Below are 19,885 nucleotides of genomic sequence, written 5' to 3'. Positions count from 1 at the left end.
CAAATAGTAGTGAGTTTTTTTTTAAACAATTGTGTACCTTTCTAAGTACAAATGGAAACAATATATTTTACAATATCTGCAACTTGAGTAGTTTAATGTGAAAATACCTATTATTTCAGTTGCAGAGTCATTGCTACTGTTGATAATTTGTGACTTGCTGTCTACATTAAGAATTTAAGAAAATTATATGTATCAGTTTGAGATATAATCTTTTTCTTAAACAGGCTTTTAAACACCCATCTAAAACCCTCTGGCACAGTGGAAAGAGAAAGGACTTTAGAATTAATATAGTCAAATTTTGATAACGGCATATAATATAACATTTGATTGGGGCCGGGAGTTTGGCCTAGTGGTTAGAGTGCTTGCCTAGCATGCATGAAGACCCGGGTTTGATTCCTTGGTACCACATACATAGAAAGAAGCCGGAAGTGGTGCTGAGGCTCAAGTGGTAGAGCTCTAGCCTTGAGAAAGTCCAAGGACAGTGCTCAGGCCCTGAGCCCAAGCCCAGGACTGGCAAAAAAAAATATAACATTTGACACATTGTACAATTTAACCCTAAGATGTTGACATTACAAAAGTGCATAAGGTTAACTGAAAAGATTTTTTTAAAATATAGTATGTTAGGCTCTGAACATACAGAAAGCATATAAATTGAAAGTATTATTTTTTTGTGGATCAAGGGGCTAGAACTCGGCCTGGGTGCTGTCCCTGAGCACTTCACTCAAGTCTACCACCGTACCCTTGAGCCAAGCCCCACTTCTCATTTTCTAGAGGTTAATTGGAGATAAGAATCTCAGGTCCTTTTGTGCCAGGGCTGGCTTTGAACCTTGATCCTCAGATCTCAGCCTCCTGAGTAGCTAGGAAAAAGTATTTTTTATATAAACATACTATAATAGAAAACGTATACAACAGAAAAATCATTAAAAAGAAACCAGGCCTGGGAGTTTGGGCTAGTGGTAGAGTGCTTGCCTACCATTCACAAGACCTGGGGTTCAAATCCTTAGGACCACATACATAGAAAAAAAAACAGAAGTGGTACTGCAGCTCAGGTGGTAGAGCTCTAGCCTTCAGAAAACCCAAGGACAGTGCTCAGCCACTGAGCCCAAGCCCAAGCCCAGGACTGGGGATCTCAGTTCAAAACAAGCCTGGGCACTAAAGTCTGTGAGACTCTTATCTCCAATTAACCACTAGCAAACTAGAAGTAGTGCTATGCCTCAAGGGGTAGGGCTGTAGCCTTGAGCTGAAGGGCTCAGGGACACTACCAAGGCCCAGAGTTCAAGCCTCATGACCAGAAAAAAAGAAGTCAGAAGTTAGTTTTGTTTATATTTCTGTCATTTTCTCACTAATCATTATTTGCTAACTTAGCTCATATTATTAAAGCACATATTACTTGGTTTCTTGTCATTTTAAAAAAAATGTCAAGTAAGCATTTTCTGTGCTATTCTAAAGAATACATAGTAATTCAGAATAATTATAGCATATTTGTTAGTAGCAATTTCCTTGTATATCATACCTGTGTGCTCTCATCTCTGAAAAATACTGTCCGCATTACAGGAAAAAATGATTTAAAAATCTATACAAAGGTCAGTCCAGCTTATTTATTTATTTTTAGTATTCTTAAAAAATAGAAACAAGAATGGTCCTTACAGAGCTAAAAGAATATAAAGGCAGGGAGAACACTATATACCAAAATGTATTTACTGACCAAAACTGAACCAAGAGGAAAAGTCATAGATTTATGAATTGTTCTTATTTGTACTCAGAGAAATATCTCCATCTTTGATAGATTTGTCTTATGAAGGAGGAACGCACTAGGAATATAAACACAGATATGGGAAATTAAAACTTAAAAATATTTCAGATTTATGTAAGAAGGCAGAAATTGATAGGTTTGTAGTGCTAAGCAACCCAGGCAAAATGTCTGCCAGACTCCATCTCAAGCAATGGTTAAGCCCAGTAGAGCTGTCATCCTAACAACTCAGAAGGCTGAGATTGTGAAAGTTAGACCCTGTCATCCTAGCTATTGGGAGAAGATTAAATGGGAAGGTTGAGACGAATTCAGGCCCCACGCAAAAAAATAAGTCTTTACTTTAAAAATAGGAAACATTTGGATTTTTATCTTACTGCAAACAGAATGGTCAACATAAAAATTAAAAACAACCACAAATGTTGGCAAGGATGTGGGAGGCAACAGAATCTTAAACAGCATCAGTGAGATTGTCAATGAGTACAATCACTTAATTAATCAGTATGTAAGTTCCTTGGAAAACTAAAACTAATTTAGTGATACCACTTTGGGGCATATATCCAAAGGAATTTAAGTCAGGATATAAAGGAGGCACTAGCACACCTTTGGTAATGGCAGCACTATCCACAATACCTAAGCTATGTAAACAGCTCAGGTGCCTTACAACTAATGAGTAGATCAACACAATGCTGTACTTATATGTAAAGTAGTATTCTTCAGCCATGAGAAAATTAAATTATGTTGCATGCAGGAAATTTGATGGATGAAGAGCATTATGTTAATTGAAGTAAGCCAGGTATAGAAAGACAAAGGTGATATTTCATTTCATATGTTGATGTAGGCCTAAAATAAAAATACATATGTAAAGATATACAGGATGTTATATATAATGTATATGATATATAATGTAATATTATATATATATGTATATATATAAATCAACCAAATCAATGTTAGGTATGTGCATGGGTGAGATAGTGAAGATGAAACCCTTTTGTACAATGGATATATACTTTAACAAAAATAAATATTAGAAAGTTAAAACGTGCCTTAGAGACACTAATGGGAGGAGGTGGACAAACGGAGAGTCAATATAGCAAAAGACACTATGTACATGTATGAAAATACAATAGTGAAGCCTGTTGAGGCTGATTTGGGAAGGGAAAAGAGAAAGGAGAGAAAAATGACAGAAAGTAATTATCTTTTCTCTTAGATTTTTTTGTACCTTGTATCCTGTATAAAGGACTATTTCCATCTGTGGAAGGGAAAGGGAATGAAAGAAAGAGCAGAACTTTGGTCCCTGGTATATTGCATATGCATTTATTTGTGTATTTGAATATGGAAAGGTAAAGGAAAATGAGATGAGTGGGAGGGCGTGGGGGTAGGGAAAGTGAGAGTAAAACATGGGAAGGGGTAACAATGTTCAACAATTAATGCACACACTACCTGATGAATGTAACTGTAACCCCTCTGTACATCACCCAAGCATTAAAATAAAAAAATAAAACATGCATAAATAAAAAATAAAATCAAGATGTAGGGCCATTTGAGAAGAGAAACAGCAGGACAAAGATGAATTAATGCAACATTGATACTCACTGGACACTATGTTGCATATGAACTGGACAACTTGAGGATAGGTGAAGTAGGGAGGTTTCAGTGAGGGTGGGAATGAGGAATGGAGTAACTATAAAAACAAATGTACTCATTACCTTACTTTTGTAACTGTCACCCCTTGCTCATCACCTTTTCCATAAAGATAGAAAGGACAAGATTGGATCTATAAACTTCTGTTTACTTGTATGTACATAGACTATCAAAGGAAGATAACCAAGAAACTGGTGACAATATCTCCAGGGAAGTTAATTAAACAGAGGAAAGTCACTGCTGATGTTACTTTTTTTTGCTTTTTAAAATACGTGAATATGACTAATTCCAGCCAGACTGTGGATATTTTCCTTTCACAAAATGATATGTGAACTGCATTTGGACATGAACAGCAACTAGTTGTTGTTAAATTTATACTTTGTATGTAACTTTCTTTTCTCATCAGTTGCTCATTAACTGCTGGATTTTTTTGTTTTGTTTTCATTATTAGAGTTCTTCACTGGATATTATGAGGTAAATTAAGAAAGAGACTATATTATAATTCATTGATATGCTCACAAAAATAAATAAAATACCTGAGTATATTACCTAGTCAAGAAAATAGTTTGACATTTAAAAATACACCCCCCCACACACACACTCACACACACACACATACACATATATGTGAGAAGAATGGCTGACCTTTGGGCTCTGTAGATATATTTTGAGTTTCCTGTGAGCCGATATAGTAGCAGGAAGACATAGGCGCTTCCAGCTACCCCATGACAAATTCCCGGCCCCTTCTTCAGCAGCCCCTTCTGCCACGTGAGCTCCCCACACCGGATACATGTGTCCAGGTACTGTGGTTTCTTGGAAACCAGATAAGCTTTGGCAAACAGATAAGCAATTCCTGTGAAAACATCAAAGACAGTAGAAGTGAGTTTCAGGGCTTAATACTCTAGAGGTTTTCATACTGTAAAATCCTCAGGAAAAATTACCCAGATTCTACAATGTTAGTTCTAGATATTACTCTAGATACTTACATGCTAGGTATAGATATTTAATTAATTAATTAATTAATTTTTTGTGGCAATTAGGATGGAGCCCAAGGCCTCACTCCTTCTAGGAAAGTGCTTTACCAAGTTCCATCTTCAGATGGAAATACTGCATGTCTAACACATGTTCTTCCATCCCAGTGACAGGACCACATTTTGAATAACGAGGCTATAGAATGTTCTACAAAGAAGTCTTTTCCCTGTTGCAGTTGTTTTAATTGTATCACAAAGTTGGACTCTGGAGAGAAAGAAGCACTTTGATTGACGTACATAGACTAATAAAATCCATAATTTAATTTACAAATAGGTTAATATTTAATGATGCATACACTCTAGTAAGTAGTATGCACATGTGGCTATTTGAAAGGGTTAATTATTTATACAACTTGCTCATTCATCCACAAAACTTCAGAGTTTTTAAACCTTAAGTGCTTATAACAATATACCTTTGTGTAGAGCAACCCTGAAAGCTTTTCATGAACAACAATGATCCCAAATGGCCTGACTGAGACTTGTCCAGCTGCAAAGTTAATAATTGTTCCAAGCTAAGACATGTTCCTTTAAAACTTGTCAACAAAGGTTGTATCAATAACAAAGCCAGGAACAGAAACAAGAGAATCAACATCCATTCATACAAATGATTTCCCCTAAATTCTAATTAATGGATCTCATATTTAGAAATAAGGTTAGTAACACAAGACCATTCTTCCTCCTAAATTGCCTACCTTCTTCCTAAACCTAGCCCCACCCCCCCAAAAAAAACAGGAAAAGGGTTGAGAACATAACTCAGTAATAGAAAACTTGCCTAAGCTTGGAAGGTTCAAAAATTCTATTAAGAAGTGTGGAGGGGGAAGAGACAAGAGATAGATATCTTAATTAGTTCATCCATCAAGATCCTCTCTTCCTTTCATTGCTTTGATTAAGCTTTGATGGCTTCTTGATCGAAATAGAAATGCTTTTGTGGAAAACCAATAGTAATTTAAATAATTCCTGGTCCTAGAAGCTCTCATTCCTGATAAAGTTGTCTTGTGTTCTTCCTACCTCTGTGGGAGAACTGTTTTCGTCTATGAAGGAATTCTATTTCTGCATTTGCAATCGCCTATAAACATGTCTGCTCTTCCCATACCCTTCAGAATATATTTTAGTACCTTTTTGGTTCTCCCATCACTTAATGAGCTAAGTAGAATTGTTGACATGTATGTTCATATAAGAGCCATGATTTCATCCTCTCTAACTATATCCATTAACATTCCCAGTGATAAACACTTATACAACAAGTTCTTTGTGCAACCAATGCTTTCCAATGAAAAGGACTGACAAAGGTTATCTATATCATTGCTTTCTTTTAGTTACAGGGACAAAAGCCTTCACAAATGCAAAGGTGACTTTAAAAGAACTGAACTTATTTTAATTTCATTCATTCACAGTATCCACAAATCTAAAAAACAAAACAAAAGCCTCCTGCCTTCATGAATCTAAATAGAACATGACTAGAGCTACTAATTAGGCTGTGTGAGAAATACAGATGTCATGAAGAGCATATGGGACAGTCCTTGCAGCATAGCTGGTGGTATGAAAGGCCTACTAGAAAGATTGTCACCATCTAACTTGAATACTGGAAAATGAGGAAATAGCTAAGTGCACCAGATGCTGTTGCTTCCCTGATCAGATATCTTTACCTTACCATCAGTGGCAACTCTCTCAGTTTCTATGAGAGTTGACTGACTGTTAATAGAACTTACAGATGCTACTTTCATCAGACATTTCCCCACAACGTGATGAAAAGTTATGTTGTGCATCCACTCATAACAGGTTTTAGCCATACAGGATTGTAAAAGGTGGTTCCTTTGCCTCATGTTTTTTGTTCTGTTTATTTATTTTTTATAGTCTATGTTACTTAATGTCCACACAGAAACAAGGTGAAGCTAACTCCAGGCAGACAATAATCTTTATTGGTTTTCCTCCTTTTCCCTATCCTACTTTCCTGAGTTCTTATGTGTTCTACCTGACAGCAGGCTCTGCTTTCAGATGCCAGACATAGAATGTATTGAAAAGGGAGGTGTTCTAAGCAAGAGATAGCTAAATTGCTCCCTTGCCCAGGTGCTCTAGTATGAAACAGAAAGTCTTTTACGATACAGTACCTGTCTTTTTCTCTCATGCTTCTCTTTCTTGCCCTGGCTTTTTACTTGAGTAGAACGTTACCACCCACAGTGCTTTCATGCTGCTAAATGCTCAGGTTCACTTCTCTGAGAAGAAAAAATGATGCCTATCTTTTTTGAACCAACTTACCCCAGGCATCACCTTCACTGTTCCTAGAATCAGCAACATAAATCCCTCCTCTGGGCTTGCGCCACTCCCAATCCAAACAGTAGTACTTATACAAAATCAGATTAAAATAACCAAGTTCCATATCTACCTCCTATAGTATAATGCTCCCAAAGGGATCAATTGTATCGTATTTATGTATTCTATTACCTTTCTCTGTGGCTTCTTTTCTACATGTATGTGCATATATATAAATGCATGTATATAGGTATAGAGATGTGTAAATATCTGTTGACCTTATGATGCCTTATTCCTCATCCCAGCACAGGCCCCATAACTGGGATGAATTCAGAGTTGTGGAGAGAAGTGCTGAGACAGTATAATTACTATACCAGGCCATTAGTCTGGACAACTTAGAAGCTATTGATCCTGTGGTTCTGGCACAAAATGAAAGATCCTCTGATTGCAGCCTAGATCATAGATTGGTAGGCTAAGAGGCCTTTGAAAAACTTTTAAATCTGTTTAGCCTTGCCAAATACCACTGAGAAATTGAATGATTACTTACTAAAGATTGTCTGAGAAAATAAATCTTTGAAAACATAAAATATAGTAAAAAAAATTCTGATAGCCAGACTTGGCACATGTAATTTCAACATGTAGAATCACCACCTAGGTCCATTTTTGGATGTGCAAATTTGCTGAAGAATTGCAAAGCTTAGTGATCAATCTATGCTTCTAAAGCCGCTTATTCAAAGTCACCTAAGAACCTTATCAAGTGAATTTTTGAAAATACATTTGTGTTTCACACAGAGTACAGGAAATGCAATGTCACTGTTGTCACAGTAATGATGTAACTTGATGCATCCATTAGGTTATTTTAGCTATAGAATTTATGTTAATGATTTTGCCGATGACTTTCATCCTGTATTTCAGAGTCATCAAGGCTATGAAGGTATCACATGAGTTTTTCTGCAATACTTTACTGCATTGAGTGGAGAAAAAGCTCTATGTCATATAGGTTTTATAAATGTGGATATTTGCAAAACATCTGGAATACTCCGTCAGGGATGGCAAGGGTCCAAGTACAAAAGGGACTTATGATGATAAAAAGATTGAGTTGCTCTACTCCATCTTGACCTCATATTTCACAAAAGAGAATGACTTTTCTCAAGGTCATTTAGCTGGAAAGCAGTAGAGCTGCAATTAGAACCCAGAATGATTAACCTAAAATCAAGAACTATTTCTAAATTGCATATATAATATCTAAGGCTATTGCCTACAGAGGTAGGTTGAAGAAAAGTCAATAGGAAACAAAAGAGTTAAGGTAGCATTAATGAAACTCAATGTTGTGGATTATTTCTGGCAGGTTTTTAATCACAGGACTGGTCTGCCACCCCAAACCATCCATGCCGCTCATAAACCTACTCTTAATTTTTTTCTTCAGAAAATGAAATGATTTTTCTAGGTTATTTTCTATTTTAGAATTTTGGAGGAATTTATTGTTGTCACCTTCAGCAAGATCTTGATTTTCATTGACCTGCTTCAACTTATAATCACTCATGGTGCTGTTTTTGCAGCACTTCTTTACAGGAAGATCAAAACCTTTGAGCTGAGGATCAGAGTTGGCAAAAATAATGGACTGCATTCCACTTTTTATCCATTTATAAACTGATTTACTTTTGGTAGTGGAGTCCATGGATTTAATGATTTTGCTTTGGAACATATGGTTAATCATCTCAAAATAATAAAGGATGATAAATAAAGTCTCCAGTGTGATGAATCTTTTGCTGCACTGTTACAGTATATGATTTGCCAACAGATGGTAGTTGGTATACAGAAAGGACAGAATAACTGCCCATCAAAAACACATACATCAATTAATTGGCTCATTCATTCATTTTAGTGGATTGTCTTCCCACTCTATTAAGGGATTTTTACTAGCACATTGAGTACTATAAAATATTCCATATTTAATTTGGGACATTTCCAAAAGTCAAGGATAGTAGGATGCTTGGAGGCTATCCCAAGACCATAATTGAGAATGGTGAAAGGGAGCGGGGAATAGAAATATTGAGTACAATAAGAAAAAATACAATGTCCAGGATGGTAAATACCTTTTGTGTTTTCTTTCCAAAATGTTTAAAACAAGAAGGACTGAGTACAAATCATAATTGGAAGGAGTTAGCCCACAGCTTAAATCTCTTTCCACAGGAAAATATTGCATTTGGAGAAATATACCAATAAAGTATGACTTATATTATTCATCTACTCAAATTATACAAGACAAAAAGAAAGAATTACTATTGGATTGAATAACATTAAATAAAAGGGTAAATGAGGTAAAAAAATCAGGTAACAAAATGAAGAGAAATTAAATACAGTCTAAATCTATAATGATTCAAACAAGCATAGCCTTGAAAGTAAAACCACTCTTAATACAAAATTCTGTGCTATTTTGATATTTCAGTCTTTCTCCTTGCCAATTAACGAAAATTAATTGATATGTTTGAGTTTGATTCCTTTCAAATTGCCTCTTCTCCAAAGACCTAATTAGCAGTGTAATGGGATTAAATAAAGGTGTAGTAGGGAGACGTGTGTGGGTGATGGATGAGTGTCTAGGCTCAATTCCAGAAAGTTCACTGGGCATAGCTTCTCATTTCTCTAGATTTTTTATTAGGTATTATTGGAAACATTCAAAGTTTATCCCTTATATTTCATACTTAAAGACACATACAGTTTGTCGAAGTTATTATTTAAATACTGAGTCTGATGTAGTTAGGCAAGGAGGGACTAAGATTAGGTATTTCTAACAAGCTGTCAGTTGCCCATGCTATGTACCAAGTAAGAGCCTCCAGATGATTTACCAGATTTCTCTTCTGCACTTTCCAGTGTGGCTACAAAGCTTTGAAGGGTACTTAGAATTGGAGAATTATATAAATGTAAAACATACATCGGGTTCTAAAAATGTACACTGGATTTTTTTTGCCAGTCCTGGTCTTGAGCTCAATGTCTGAGCACTGTCTTTGGACTTTCTCAAGGCCAGAGCTCTACTACTTGAGCCTCAGCACCACTTCTGGCTTTTTTTCTATGTATGTGGTACCGAGGAATCGAAACCAGGTCTTTGTGCATGGTAGGCAAAGCACTCTACCACTAGGCCAAACTCCCGGCCTACACTGGACTTTTAAAATGTGAAATATTTTAATTTTTAGATTGGTTGACCGCTTAGTTATAGAATACATTATCAAAACGAATTTCATACATTTCTTTTTATTTTTTTGTGCTAGTTCTTGGCATTGAACTCAGGGTCTAGGCACTGTCTTTGAGCTTTTGTTGCTTGAGGACAGCACTCTATCATTTGCTGAAGCTTCAGGAATGGCGTTTTGGTAGTTAATTGGTGATAAGATTCTCCACACTTTCTTGTCTGGGCTGGCTTTGAACCACAGTCCTCAGATCTCAGCCTTCTCAGTAGCTAGGATTACAGGTTTGAGATACCACCAGAGCCTGTCTTCATTTACTTTTTTTTGCCAATCCTGGGCTCGAGCTCAGGGCCTGAGCACTGTCCTTGGGCTTTCTCAAGGCTAACATTCTACCATTTGAGCCACAGCACCACTTTTGGCTTTTTCTATGTATATGGTACCAAGGAAACAAACCTGTTGTTCGTGCATGCTAGGCAAGCACTTTACTACTAGGCTAAACTGCCGGCCCTTCATTTACTTTTGAAAATAAGCTCCTTAACCTGTTTTGGGGCTGAGAATTGAACCCAGAGCTTTGAAGATAGTTGAACATAGTAATTACTCACTGAGGTACCCTCCTAGGTTCTAAAGATTGTGATTACATATATGTCTCATGTTATTCTTTTATGGGACAGTGCCATTCTAACATATGTATAGATATGTATTATGTGTTATATATATATATATATATTTCAGAAATTCCTCAAAAAATCCACATATTCTCGCTTGTAAAATTATCGTCTTGGTCTTTTATTTCATGTAGTAACGCCCTAGGATGGTGTAAAGGAACATCCCTTTGGCTAAACTAGATGATAGACCCTGTTTTCAGACAATAATGTGCATGAGACCTGGAGCTCCATGGCACCAGTGGACCAGCTCATTTTCTCTCTCAATGGTCTCGCCAAGCTCAGGGGGCCAGTTACAATTCTGTTCCTGTTCCATGAGGAAGTCCACGCTCTGCCACACCAGCTCCCGATCTGAGGGTTTGAGGTGCTCATGGTAAGAAAGAAGCATTTGGAGAATGGATGACAGTCCATGAGCTGCCCCTGTATGGAAAAAGAAAGCATAGTTCACACATATAATCAGAGTGAAGAAACAGCTTAATTTAGTGAAAAGGTAATCATAGGATAAAATAAATGACTCATTTGACAAATGGACAAAGAAAACGTGGTATGTGTATACAAGGGATATTATTCAGCCATTAATAAGAGAAATAGCCTCTGTTGATAAGTGAGTATTGATGGGTTGACCAGGAAGATAAAACAAAGAATAGTCATAATCCATTACAACCATAAAACTCAAGCAGTGAAACCTGTTGAAATTATTTGGGGAAGTAAGGAAAGAGTGAAGGGAGAGTGAAACAGGGGATGATTGATTGGGATCTATTGCTAACATATATGAAAATATTAGAATAAAATATCTACCTGCTTAACAAATCAAAATAATTTTACAAAGACAATTAAATTATTCCATCTTCAGGAAAGTGGATGAAGCTGAAGATAATCATACTAAGTGAATTAAGCCAGATTCAGAAAGTCAGATATGTGCTGGGCGCCGGTGGCTCATGCCTATAATCTTAACTACTCAGGAGGCTGAGATCTGAGGATCAAGGTTCAAAGCTAGCCCGTGCACAAAAAGACCAGAGACTCTTATCTATAATTAACTTCTAGAAAATGGGAAGTGGGGCTTGGCGCAAGGGTGGGGTGGTAGCCTTGTGCTGAAGAGCTCAGGGACAGTGCCCAGGCCTAGTTCAAGCTCCATGACCCACAAAAAAAGAAAAGAAAAGAAAAGAAAGAAAAGAAAGACAAATATGTGTTTAGGGTCAAGTGAAGTATCTAGACCTACAATGAAACAAGACAGGAATGTACAAGGAGGACTATTTTAGGGAGATCAACAAAAATGGAGAAATGGATGATGTGTGTTGAATGTGATTGATGTGCATTCTGTGCACACATAAGTAAATTCCAGGAAGTGGCACTGTGGCTCAAGGGGTAGAGTGATAGCCTTGAGCTGAAGAGCTCAGGGACAGCGTCCTGGCCCAGAGTTCAAGCTCCACGATTGACAAAAAGTAAGGAAGGAAGGAAGGAAGGAAGGAAGGAAGGAAGGAAGGAAGGAAGGGAGGGAGGGAGGGAGGGAGGGAGGGAGGGAGGGAGGGAGGAAGAAAATTCCATAATAAAATCCATTAAAATTATTTTTTCAAAAGAGGAGTGGGAAGGAAGAAGAAGGAGAAATAAAAGGAATGAATATAATCTAAGTATCATATATATATATATGTAATGAAATGTTACAATGAAACACCTTCCTTTATGCAATTGTTCAGAAGTAATTTTTGAAAAAATCAGAATAAGTAAATGGTGTCATATTTTTTTTTAAATAGATGGGCATGGCGCCCAAGGTCATAGTCCTACCTATTTTGAAAGTTCAGATAGGGAGCCAGCCCAGGGAAAATATTTATGAGATTCTATCTCCACCAATAAAAAAAGAAAAAAAACTGCCCAATAGCACATATCATTCCAGCTAAGTGTAAAATGTAAATAGGAGAATCATAACCCATGTTGGACAAGGCATGCATGTGATAGCCTCTTTGGAAAACAACCAAAGCAAAAAAGGCTGGGAGTGTGACTCAAGTGGTAAAGTGCGTGCTTGGCAAGAACAATGCCCTGAGTTCAAACTCCAATACTGCCCAAAGAGAAGTGACAATATTACTAGAAAGCATATATACTATTGTCACAAATAAGTTACCAAAGACCTAGGCTACTAGTAAATCAAATCTAGCCTACTGCCTATTTTTGTAAATAAAATTCTAGTGGGACAATGTCATAGTCATTAATTTACAAATGATCTACTGCTGCTTTTATGCTATTTTATATTGTGAAAGAAAACATAGCCCAGCCCACAAAGAATACATAAAATATTTACTGTTAAAGGCTAGGAGTGTAGCCTAGTGGTAGAGTGCTCACAACATACTCAGAAAAAGCCAGAAGTGGCCTTGGGGCTCATGTGGTAGACCACTAGTCTTGAGCAAAGTACCAAAGGATAGTGCCCAGGACTTGCAAAAAAATTTACTGTTAAGCTTTTCATAGAAAATGTGACTTATATAATTATAGCTGTATATCACCTTTACAATGGCAATAAAAAAGAAAGAAACTGAAACCTGTTTTTTTTTTGAAGGAGGTGGTACCTAATAGGAGGAGAAAAAAACAAATGGAGAAAGGAAAGGAGTTTGAATACAGTCATAATATTCAATGTACATATGTTAAAATGGAACCAAGTAACTTGAGGGGATAAAGAGGCTGAAATAGACGGGGAGAAATGATGGGAGGTGTGATGTTGATCAAGATCATTGTATACATAAATTTATATTATTAACCGAAACCCCCTTGTACAACCAATTAAAGACAATAAAAATAAGGGCTGGGAGTTTGGCCTAGTGGTAGAGTGCTTTCCTAGCATGCACGAAGAACTGGGCTCGATTCCTCAGTACATACATAGAAAAAATGCCGGAAGTGGTGCTGTGCCTCAAGTGGTAGAGCTCTAACCTTGAGAAACCCCAAGGACAGAGCACAGGCCTTAAGTTCAAGACCCAGGACTAGCAAAAAAATAAGAAAAAGTTTTTCTGACAATTCCTACTTTAGATAATACCATGAAATTTCCAAGTACCGTTCTCTTACTGGACTTGGGATTGTTAGGAAGTTTACTTTTCAGGAAAATGTGTATGCAGTCAATAGAAATCTGGCATGTGCTATATATGTCAATAGCCAGATTGTTAATTCTTCAAAAATCTCCAGAATGGAAAGAGTAGTCCCATCAGAAGACTAGAGCAGACACTGTTAGTGCCTTGTCACACTCACCATTCAGATGCATCTGTGCTCCTTGCTTTCTACCTCAGCTACCAATCATTCTTCCTGAGGTTTTCTCTGGGTATATGAATGTGCTCAGTTCATAGAGATAGGTCAAGATTACTAGGGAAGTAATACCCCTGGAACAGCAGATTAATAAAGCGGGGAGATTGTGGAGGAAATCTGAGTTTCCTCAGTCCTTGAACGAGACAATTCTGAGGCATGTTCTATATGTTGCATCCTGGTCTCATTTCTTCACTCCTCTATACATTATTTCTGGGATCACCTTTGAAATAAGTCCTTTTCATGCAATTCCTTTGCTCAGGGCCTGATTCCAGGGAAATTTATACAGGAACTTTAAGGTTTTTTTCTTTTTTTTTTGAGAAATCTTTCACCACTAATGTTGCTCATTAGCTGTTCATTAATTAATTTGGACACCTTCATTATGTGCAGGCTCTATGGCAAAGATCCAAGGAATCACAAAGCTGAGTGACTCTAAGTCCCCATCCTGAAGGTGCACAGTCTCCTAGGACAGTAGGCAGATAAACTACTAATTAGAGTGCTATGTGAAGAGGATTCCAAATAACATTATGGGCAGGGTGATGGGATACTACCTGATTTGCTGTGGAGGAAAACCTGAAGCATGTGAATAAGTTCATCCCCAAAAGATTCAATACCTTCTTTTCTTAAAGCACAGAAAATGTATTAGTAGATCTCATTAGTAGATCAGTCTGGAGGTGTGGGTATTGCAGTTAGATGAAGGCTTAGGAGAAGGAAAGGCATTCTAAGGGAAAAAAGCTGCAGAGATGTAAAGATATAATGTGACTGTGTATGGGAAACTATGCTGGACAGAACCTGTATGGAAAAGATAGTTTTGAATCTGGAGAAAAAGGTATGTGGTCTACAAAAGGCCTTGTAAATCTTGCTCAGACATACAAGGCTTCAGAATGGGAGGAGCTACTTTACCCCTTACATGGATAAGACCTTGAAATTAGTCACTGCCTTTGAGTAGATTGTTGCTCATTCACTACTATTAAAAACTAAAAAAATATTAGTGACTAAATCTTATTCCCCTCTGCAGGGGCACTACATATAACCAATGTGAAATTTGTTCAAAATCTTTCAGCAAAATTAAGCCTGGCCCAGTAGCACATGGAGATAATCTCAGCTATTCAGAAAGCCAAGTCAACATGACTTGAGCCAAGGAGGTCAAGGGCAGCCTGGGAAGCACAGTGAAAATTCTCAAGGTAAAACAAATTTGGTTGCTTTTTCAACTGATAGGAAGGATTTTAGTCTTTAGGGGAAATTATTACAAGTGCTACATTTCTTCCAGGCAGATTATAAAAAAATATTACATGATGAATTATAATATTTCTCAATATTAGGTTTTAAATTATATATCTTGCAAATGAATAGTAATGGCCTATAACAACAATGAAAGCTTCTGTTCTTTATCTAAGGTTAACATTAGAGACTGTCCTCAGCTGCTGGCCTGTGTCAACACTTTTACTCACCCAAGTATTCAGTTCCATAGTAAGAATACATCAGAGGGAATGGTTTCCTCTTCTTAATAGCATACTGCTTCCCAGAGTCCAGAATTGCCTGGCAAATTGATTTGATCTGTGCTGGAGTCAGCACCTGAATTAAGGAAATCAAGAAGCAAAAGTCAAAGTAGAATCTTGTAGACAGTATGTTTTCTTACTTAAAAAGCCTATCAGAGCAGCCAGAAGCTCATTTCTAATTGTAGCTGCTCAGGAGGCTGAGATCTAAGAACCACAGTTCAAATTCAGCCCAGGAAGGAAAGTCCACAAGACTCTTACCTCCATTTAACCATAAAAAGCCAGAAGTGGAGCTGTGGCTTAAGTGGAAAAAAGCTCAGGGATAGCTCCCAGGCGCTAAATTCAAGACCCAATACTGGAATAAAACGTCTATTAACATGTCCTTAGTGTCCTTGCCTAAATGTAAACTATTGTAACTAACTATAAATTTTTTGTTTTGCCACTGATTTGTCCTTTGATGTCAAGTTTACCTATCTTTTTCAGAATATTTGTTGCTTTTGAGGGGAAACAGAGATCTTTAATGCTATAGGGTGATGCAAATATAAAGGCCACCTTACAGCTATTAGACAATTAATACCTGTCACAAGAACAAAAATTTCCTCAGAAAAGAACAAATAATGGTACTAATGGATCATACTTAGCGAAACTGTTATTTCTCATATTTGCTACAGTGTGAGTTTGGCCCAGACACCAGACCTTTAATTTATGTCAGTTAGACTGTGCATATAAAGCCATAATTCTTTCACAAGCTGAAGCATTACAAATTCACAGTAGCTATTTGCGTCCCCTGATACTAACTACACTCCAATAGAGCCAAGACAAAACTATTTCTGACATCAAAATGACTCTGAAGAGAGAGTGGCTAAAATGTAAAAATATGAAGTCTTCCACATTTCATTCAATATATCTGCAATCAGTTTCAGGAGTGTAGATATTAAAATGTTCTCAAGCCTTTAAAGCATAATAGAGTTCATTAAGATTCTGCTCAGGTTTGTACTGTTTCCTGATTCCCATCTTTCCTCAGGGAAGATTGGATGCTCCTTTTGGAATGCTCAGGGTAACAACAAGCCCCATGCTCTAGTGAAATATTCACCTCCTGTTGTGTTAGGTCTCTATCTTACTAGAGATCTAGCTATCAGTTAAGTTTATGTACTACACCTAACCACATAGATTTATTATTATTCTTTTTTGCCGGTCCTGGGGCTTGAACTCAAGGCCTGAGCATTGTCCTTGGGTTTTTCCAAGGCTAGAGCTCTGCCACTTGAGCCACAGCATCACTTCTGGCTTTTTCTATGAATGTGGTACTCAGGAAATGAGCCCAGATCTTCATGCATGCTAGGCAAGCACTCTACCACTAGGCCAAACTCCTGGCTAGATCTATTACTTTTTTGATAGTAAAGACTGTAGTATCTCATTTTGAGATCTCTCCTGCCTAACACAGAACATGAAGTTCTGAAATCACCCTTGGAAATAGATAAGTGACTAAATAAGTGCCAGGCTAACTTGTGGCTCATGCTTTTAATACTAGCTACTCAGGAGGCTGAGATCTGAGGATTAAGATTCAAAGCACAAAAGGACCTGGGACTCTTATTTCCAATTAACTTCTAAAAAACAGGAAGTGGGGCTTGGCTCAAGGGTAGGGCAGTAGCCTTGAGCTTAAGAGCTCAGGGACAACACCCAGGCTGTGTTCAAGCCTCATGGCCCCCCCCACAAAAACTCAGTTATTGAGTTGTTCTTCTCATAAGGCCCCACACTAGGTATTATAAGAAAATTCTGGAAGGTACAGCATTATTTGCCTTCTATAAGGAATTGACTATTTAATGATGGAGATAAGATGAAGATAAAAGTAAACAACTGAGCAAAGAAAATTCAGGAACCTGAGATGGAAAGAAACAGTAATATTGATAGTAATATGGACAGCAAAGCACCAAAGCACTGCCCAGTGTTCACGAAGATTTTACTTTCTCCTGACTTTTTTCTATTCAGAAATTATGTCATGACTTTCCATTTAAAATTCCATTAATGAACTACTTATATCTCTCTCTTGAATTTACCTCTCTTTTTCTGTTTGTTATTCTTTAGTCTAATACCTACTCCACACTCAATCAGATTAATATTAAATTTTCCATTTACTATCACAAACACTGTCTGTCTTTATTGAAGCAGTTTATTGAATATTAGTAGTACTCAAGAAAATCTTGTATCAGTAATCTGAAAACAACTCCTTCATCCTAAATCTCTCCCTCCCCCAAATCTGAAAGCCTTGAAAGGCATGTACATAATAGGATGCTATTTTGGTTGCATCCCACATGTTTTTGGAAATATACTTTGCTCTTCGGCTATTTACAGCTCTTGTTTTTCCAATATTGACTTAGAATCTATATGACAGAAGCAATTTTTGTGGTAGGAAATCAACCACTGAATTTTCAGGATGCATTTGAATTACCAAAATTTTTGCTATCTGACTTTTGTATACATAATTGAAAATTCACTTATTCTGTCCTTGGTTGAACACTTATTCGTGTTTTTATGGTCACATATATTTGCCTGCTTGTTTAAAAGCCAGGGGGGGAATCAGCTTGTGCTGTACACAGAGCCCTCCTCATTCTTCCCACTCCTAATCCACGACTCAGAATAGGGAATGAGTTTTTAAAATATTATTTCAAAACCTCCTCTGGTCATGCATCACATCTTCGTGGTTTCCTCTTATCTCTCAAAAACACTGTGAAAAACAAAGAGAAAGCAGCACTTGTTCGCCAGGATAGAGACTGGTTATGCATGCAGTTCTTTATCTCTGGAAACAGACAAGACCTACCCTTGAGTGTATTGATTAGAAAATAAGAACTGAAAATAGTGCTTATTAAATGTCTGTTGCAGGGGGGAACACTGAGAATGTGTCCTTCTTTTTTCTCTCTGAACAGAGTAGAGAGGAAAAAGAACGAATATGAGATATTGGGATACTAGATGGAGTTTTTTTGTCTGCTTCCTCCATTTCCTGTTGCAAGCTCTCAGGGACACAGCAAATAAACACACTCCCTCCCTCCCTCCCTCCTTCCCTCCCTCCCTCCAAGAACATGGCCTCTGTGCTTTCAAAACACGCTGTCACAGTACTGGGAATGAGGCAGCAGCTTTAGCAACGTGTGTAGGGGAGGAAGAGTTGCTAGAGATAGCAAAGGGCTCCCTGCCAAGCAGACCTTTACCAAAACAAGTTCGAATTCCATCTCCTATATTTGCAGCATCAAAACACTCTACTCTGTTGGTCTTTTGGATTGATTAGGTTCTTTAAATTTGTTTTTCTTTTGAATTAAAATGAAATAAGTGAAAATACAATGCAGGTTTGTGGTAGCTTGATTTAAGTGGTTCTATTAGTTTAATGGATTCCCTTCACTGATCCTGTGAAATATTCTTAGTGAAATGGTCTTCGAGTATGAAGAAATGAAAAAGCATTATTATAAAGCAAGGGCTGTTTATTGGTCCTGTTTGAAAGCCATGCTCTGATTGAGTCACCTCCATTTACAAGAGATGACCTTCATTAAGGAATTGACTACAATGGAGCAAGTCATGGAATATTGGCAAATGCTGCAGACCACTACCTGGGGCAAATGTCCCTGTGCCCTCTGAAGTGGCAGTCTTTGCTACCTATATTTCCTTGTCTAGGTGCCAGGTTTCTCTGCCCTTCCCCCATCAGCATGGACTGATTCTACTGATAATGGCAAGCAAGTCTTGGATGTACCAGTGTTCTAAGGCATACAATTGCGGATCGAATTGAGCTCACAACAATTTGAAACGCATGTTCAAAAATAATTGAAGTTGTCATCAATCACCCCTGATGCTAATGGCAGCTTGGCAAGTAGAGTTGGGGGTCTGTCTATACAACCTGGAGTTTAGTGGGAGTTAGCAGGAAATGTGAGGGAGAATGACTAAACAAGCCACCTGAAAGTGAGAGTTTAAGATGACTGGGGCAGAAACACTAGGAGAAACAATGCTATCGAAAGAAATTTAGAGCTGAGGACAGCTCTCTTATTTTCTAGCAGCTTGGGGCTACTCCCTTAGGACTTCCTGTCAAATTTCTACAAGACATATTCTTATTCCTTCTGCCCTCTCTTTACTACACTCCCTTGAGAAAGTCTCAGAGATTTTTTTTCTTTCCCCTTCCTTCCTTCCTCCCTCCCTTCCTTCCTTCCTTCTTTCCTTCCTTCCTTCTTTCCCTCCCTCCCTCCCTCCCTCCCTCCCTCCCTCCCTCCCTCCCTCCCTCCCTCCCTCCTCTCTCTCTCTCTCCTCTCTCTCTCTCTCTCTCTCTCTCTCTCTCTCTCTCTCTCTCTCTCTCTCTCTCTCTCTCTCATCTATCTTGTCTAGGGGGTTTTACTTCTTATTTTTATTTTCTCGTATCTGTAATTTCTTTATTCTTTTATCTTTCCTCCTTCCTATTCCCTCCCACTTTCTTTTGTCCCTTCCTTCCTTCGTTCCTCTCTTTCTTGCTTTCTTTCTTTTCTCTTTCTTTCCCTCTTTTTGAGACAGCATCTCACTATGTAGTCCAGACTGACATCGAGCTAAGGCCCCTCTTTCTTCTGCCTCTCAATTGCTAAGTCCATGCCTG

General features: G+C 37.7%; 1 protein-coding gene across 1 annotated transcript in view; it reads right to left on the bottom strand.

Annotated features, from left to right (window-relative positions):
• The window catches only part of Lancl3 (LanC like family member 3), a 95,257-nt gene that overhangs the window by 3,300 nt on the left and 72,072 nt on the right, over window positions 1-19,885 (bottom strand). The window contains exons 2-4 of the mRNA XM_090326177.1: window positions 15,244-15,367; window positions 10,739-10,936; window positions 4,040-4,247 (exon numbers count right to left, since the gene is read on the bottom strand). Coding sequence (XP_090182303.1) covers window positions 4,040-4,247; window positions 10,739-10,936; window positions 15,244-15,367 — 530 coding nt within the window. The remainder of the gene's footprint in view (window positions 1-4,039; window positions 4,248-10,738; window positions 10,937-15,243; window positions 15,368-19,885) is intronic.

This window comes from Megascapheus bottae, chromosome X (genome assembly GCF_031878675.1).
Source record: "Megascapheus bottae isolate mThoBot1 chromosome X, mThoBot2.hap1, whole genome shotgun sequence".
NCBI classification, from domain to species: domain Eukaryota; kingdom Metazoa; phylum Chordata; class Mammalia; order Rodentia; family Geomyidae; genus Megascapheus; species Megascapheus bottae.
Note: the sequence above shows the minus strand (reverse complement) of the source record. Positions and strands in the feature narration are given on the sequence as shown.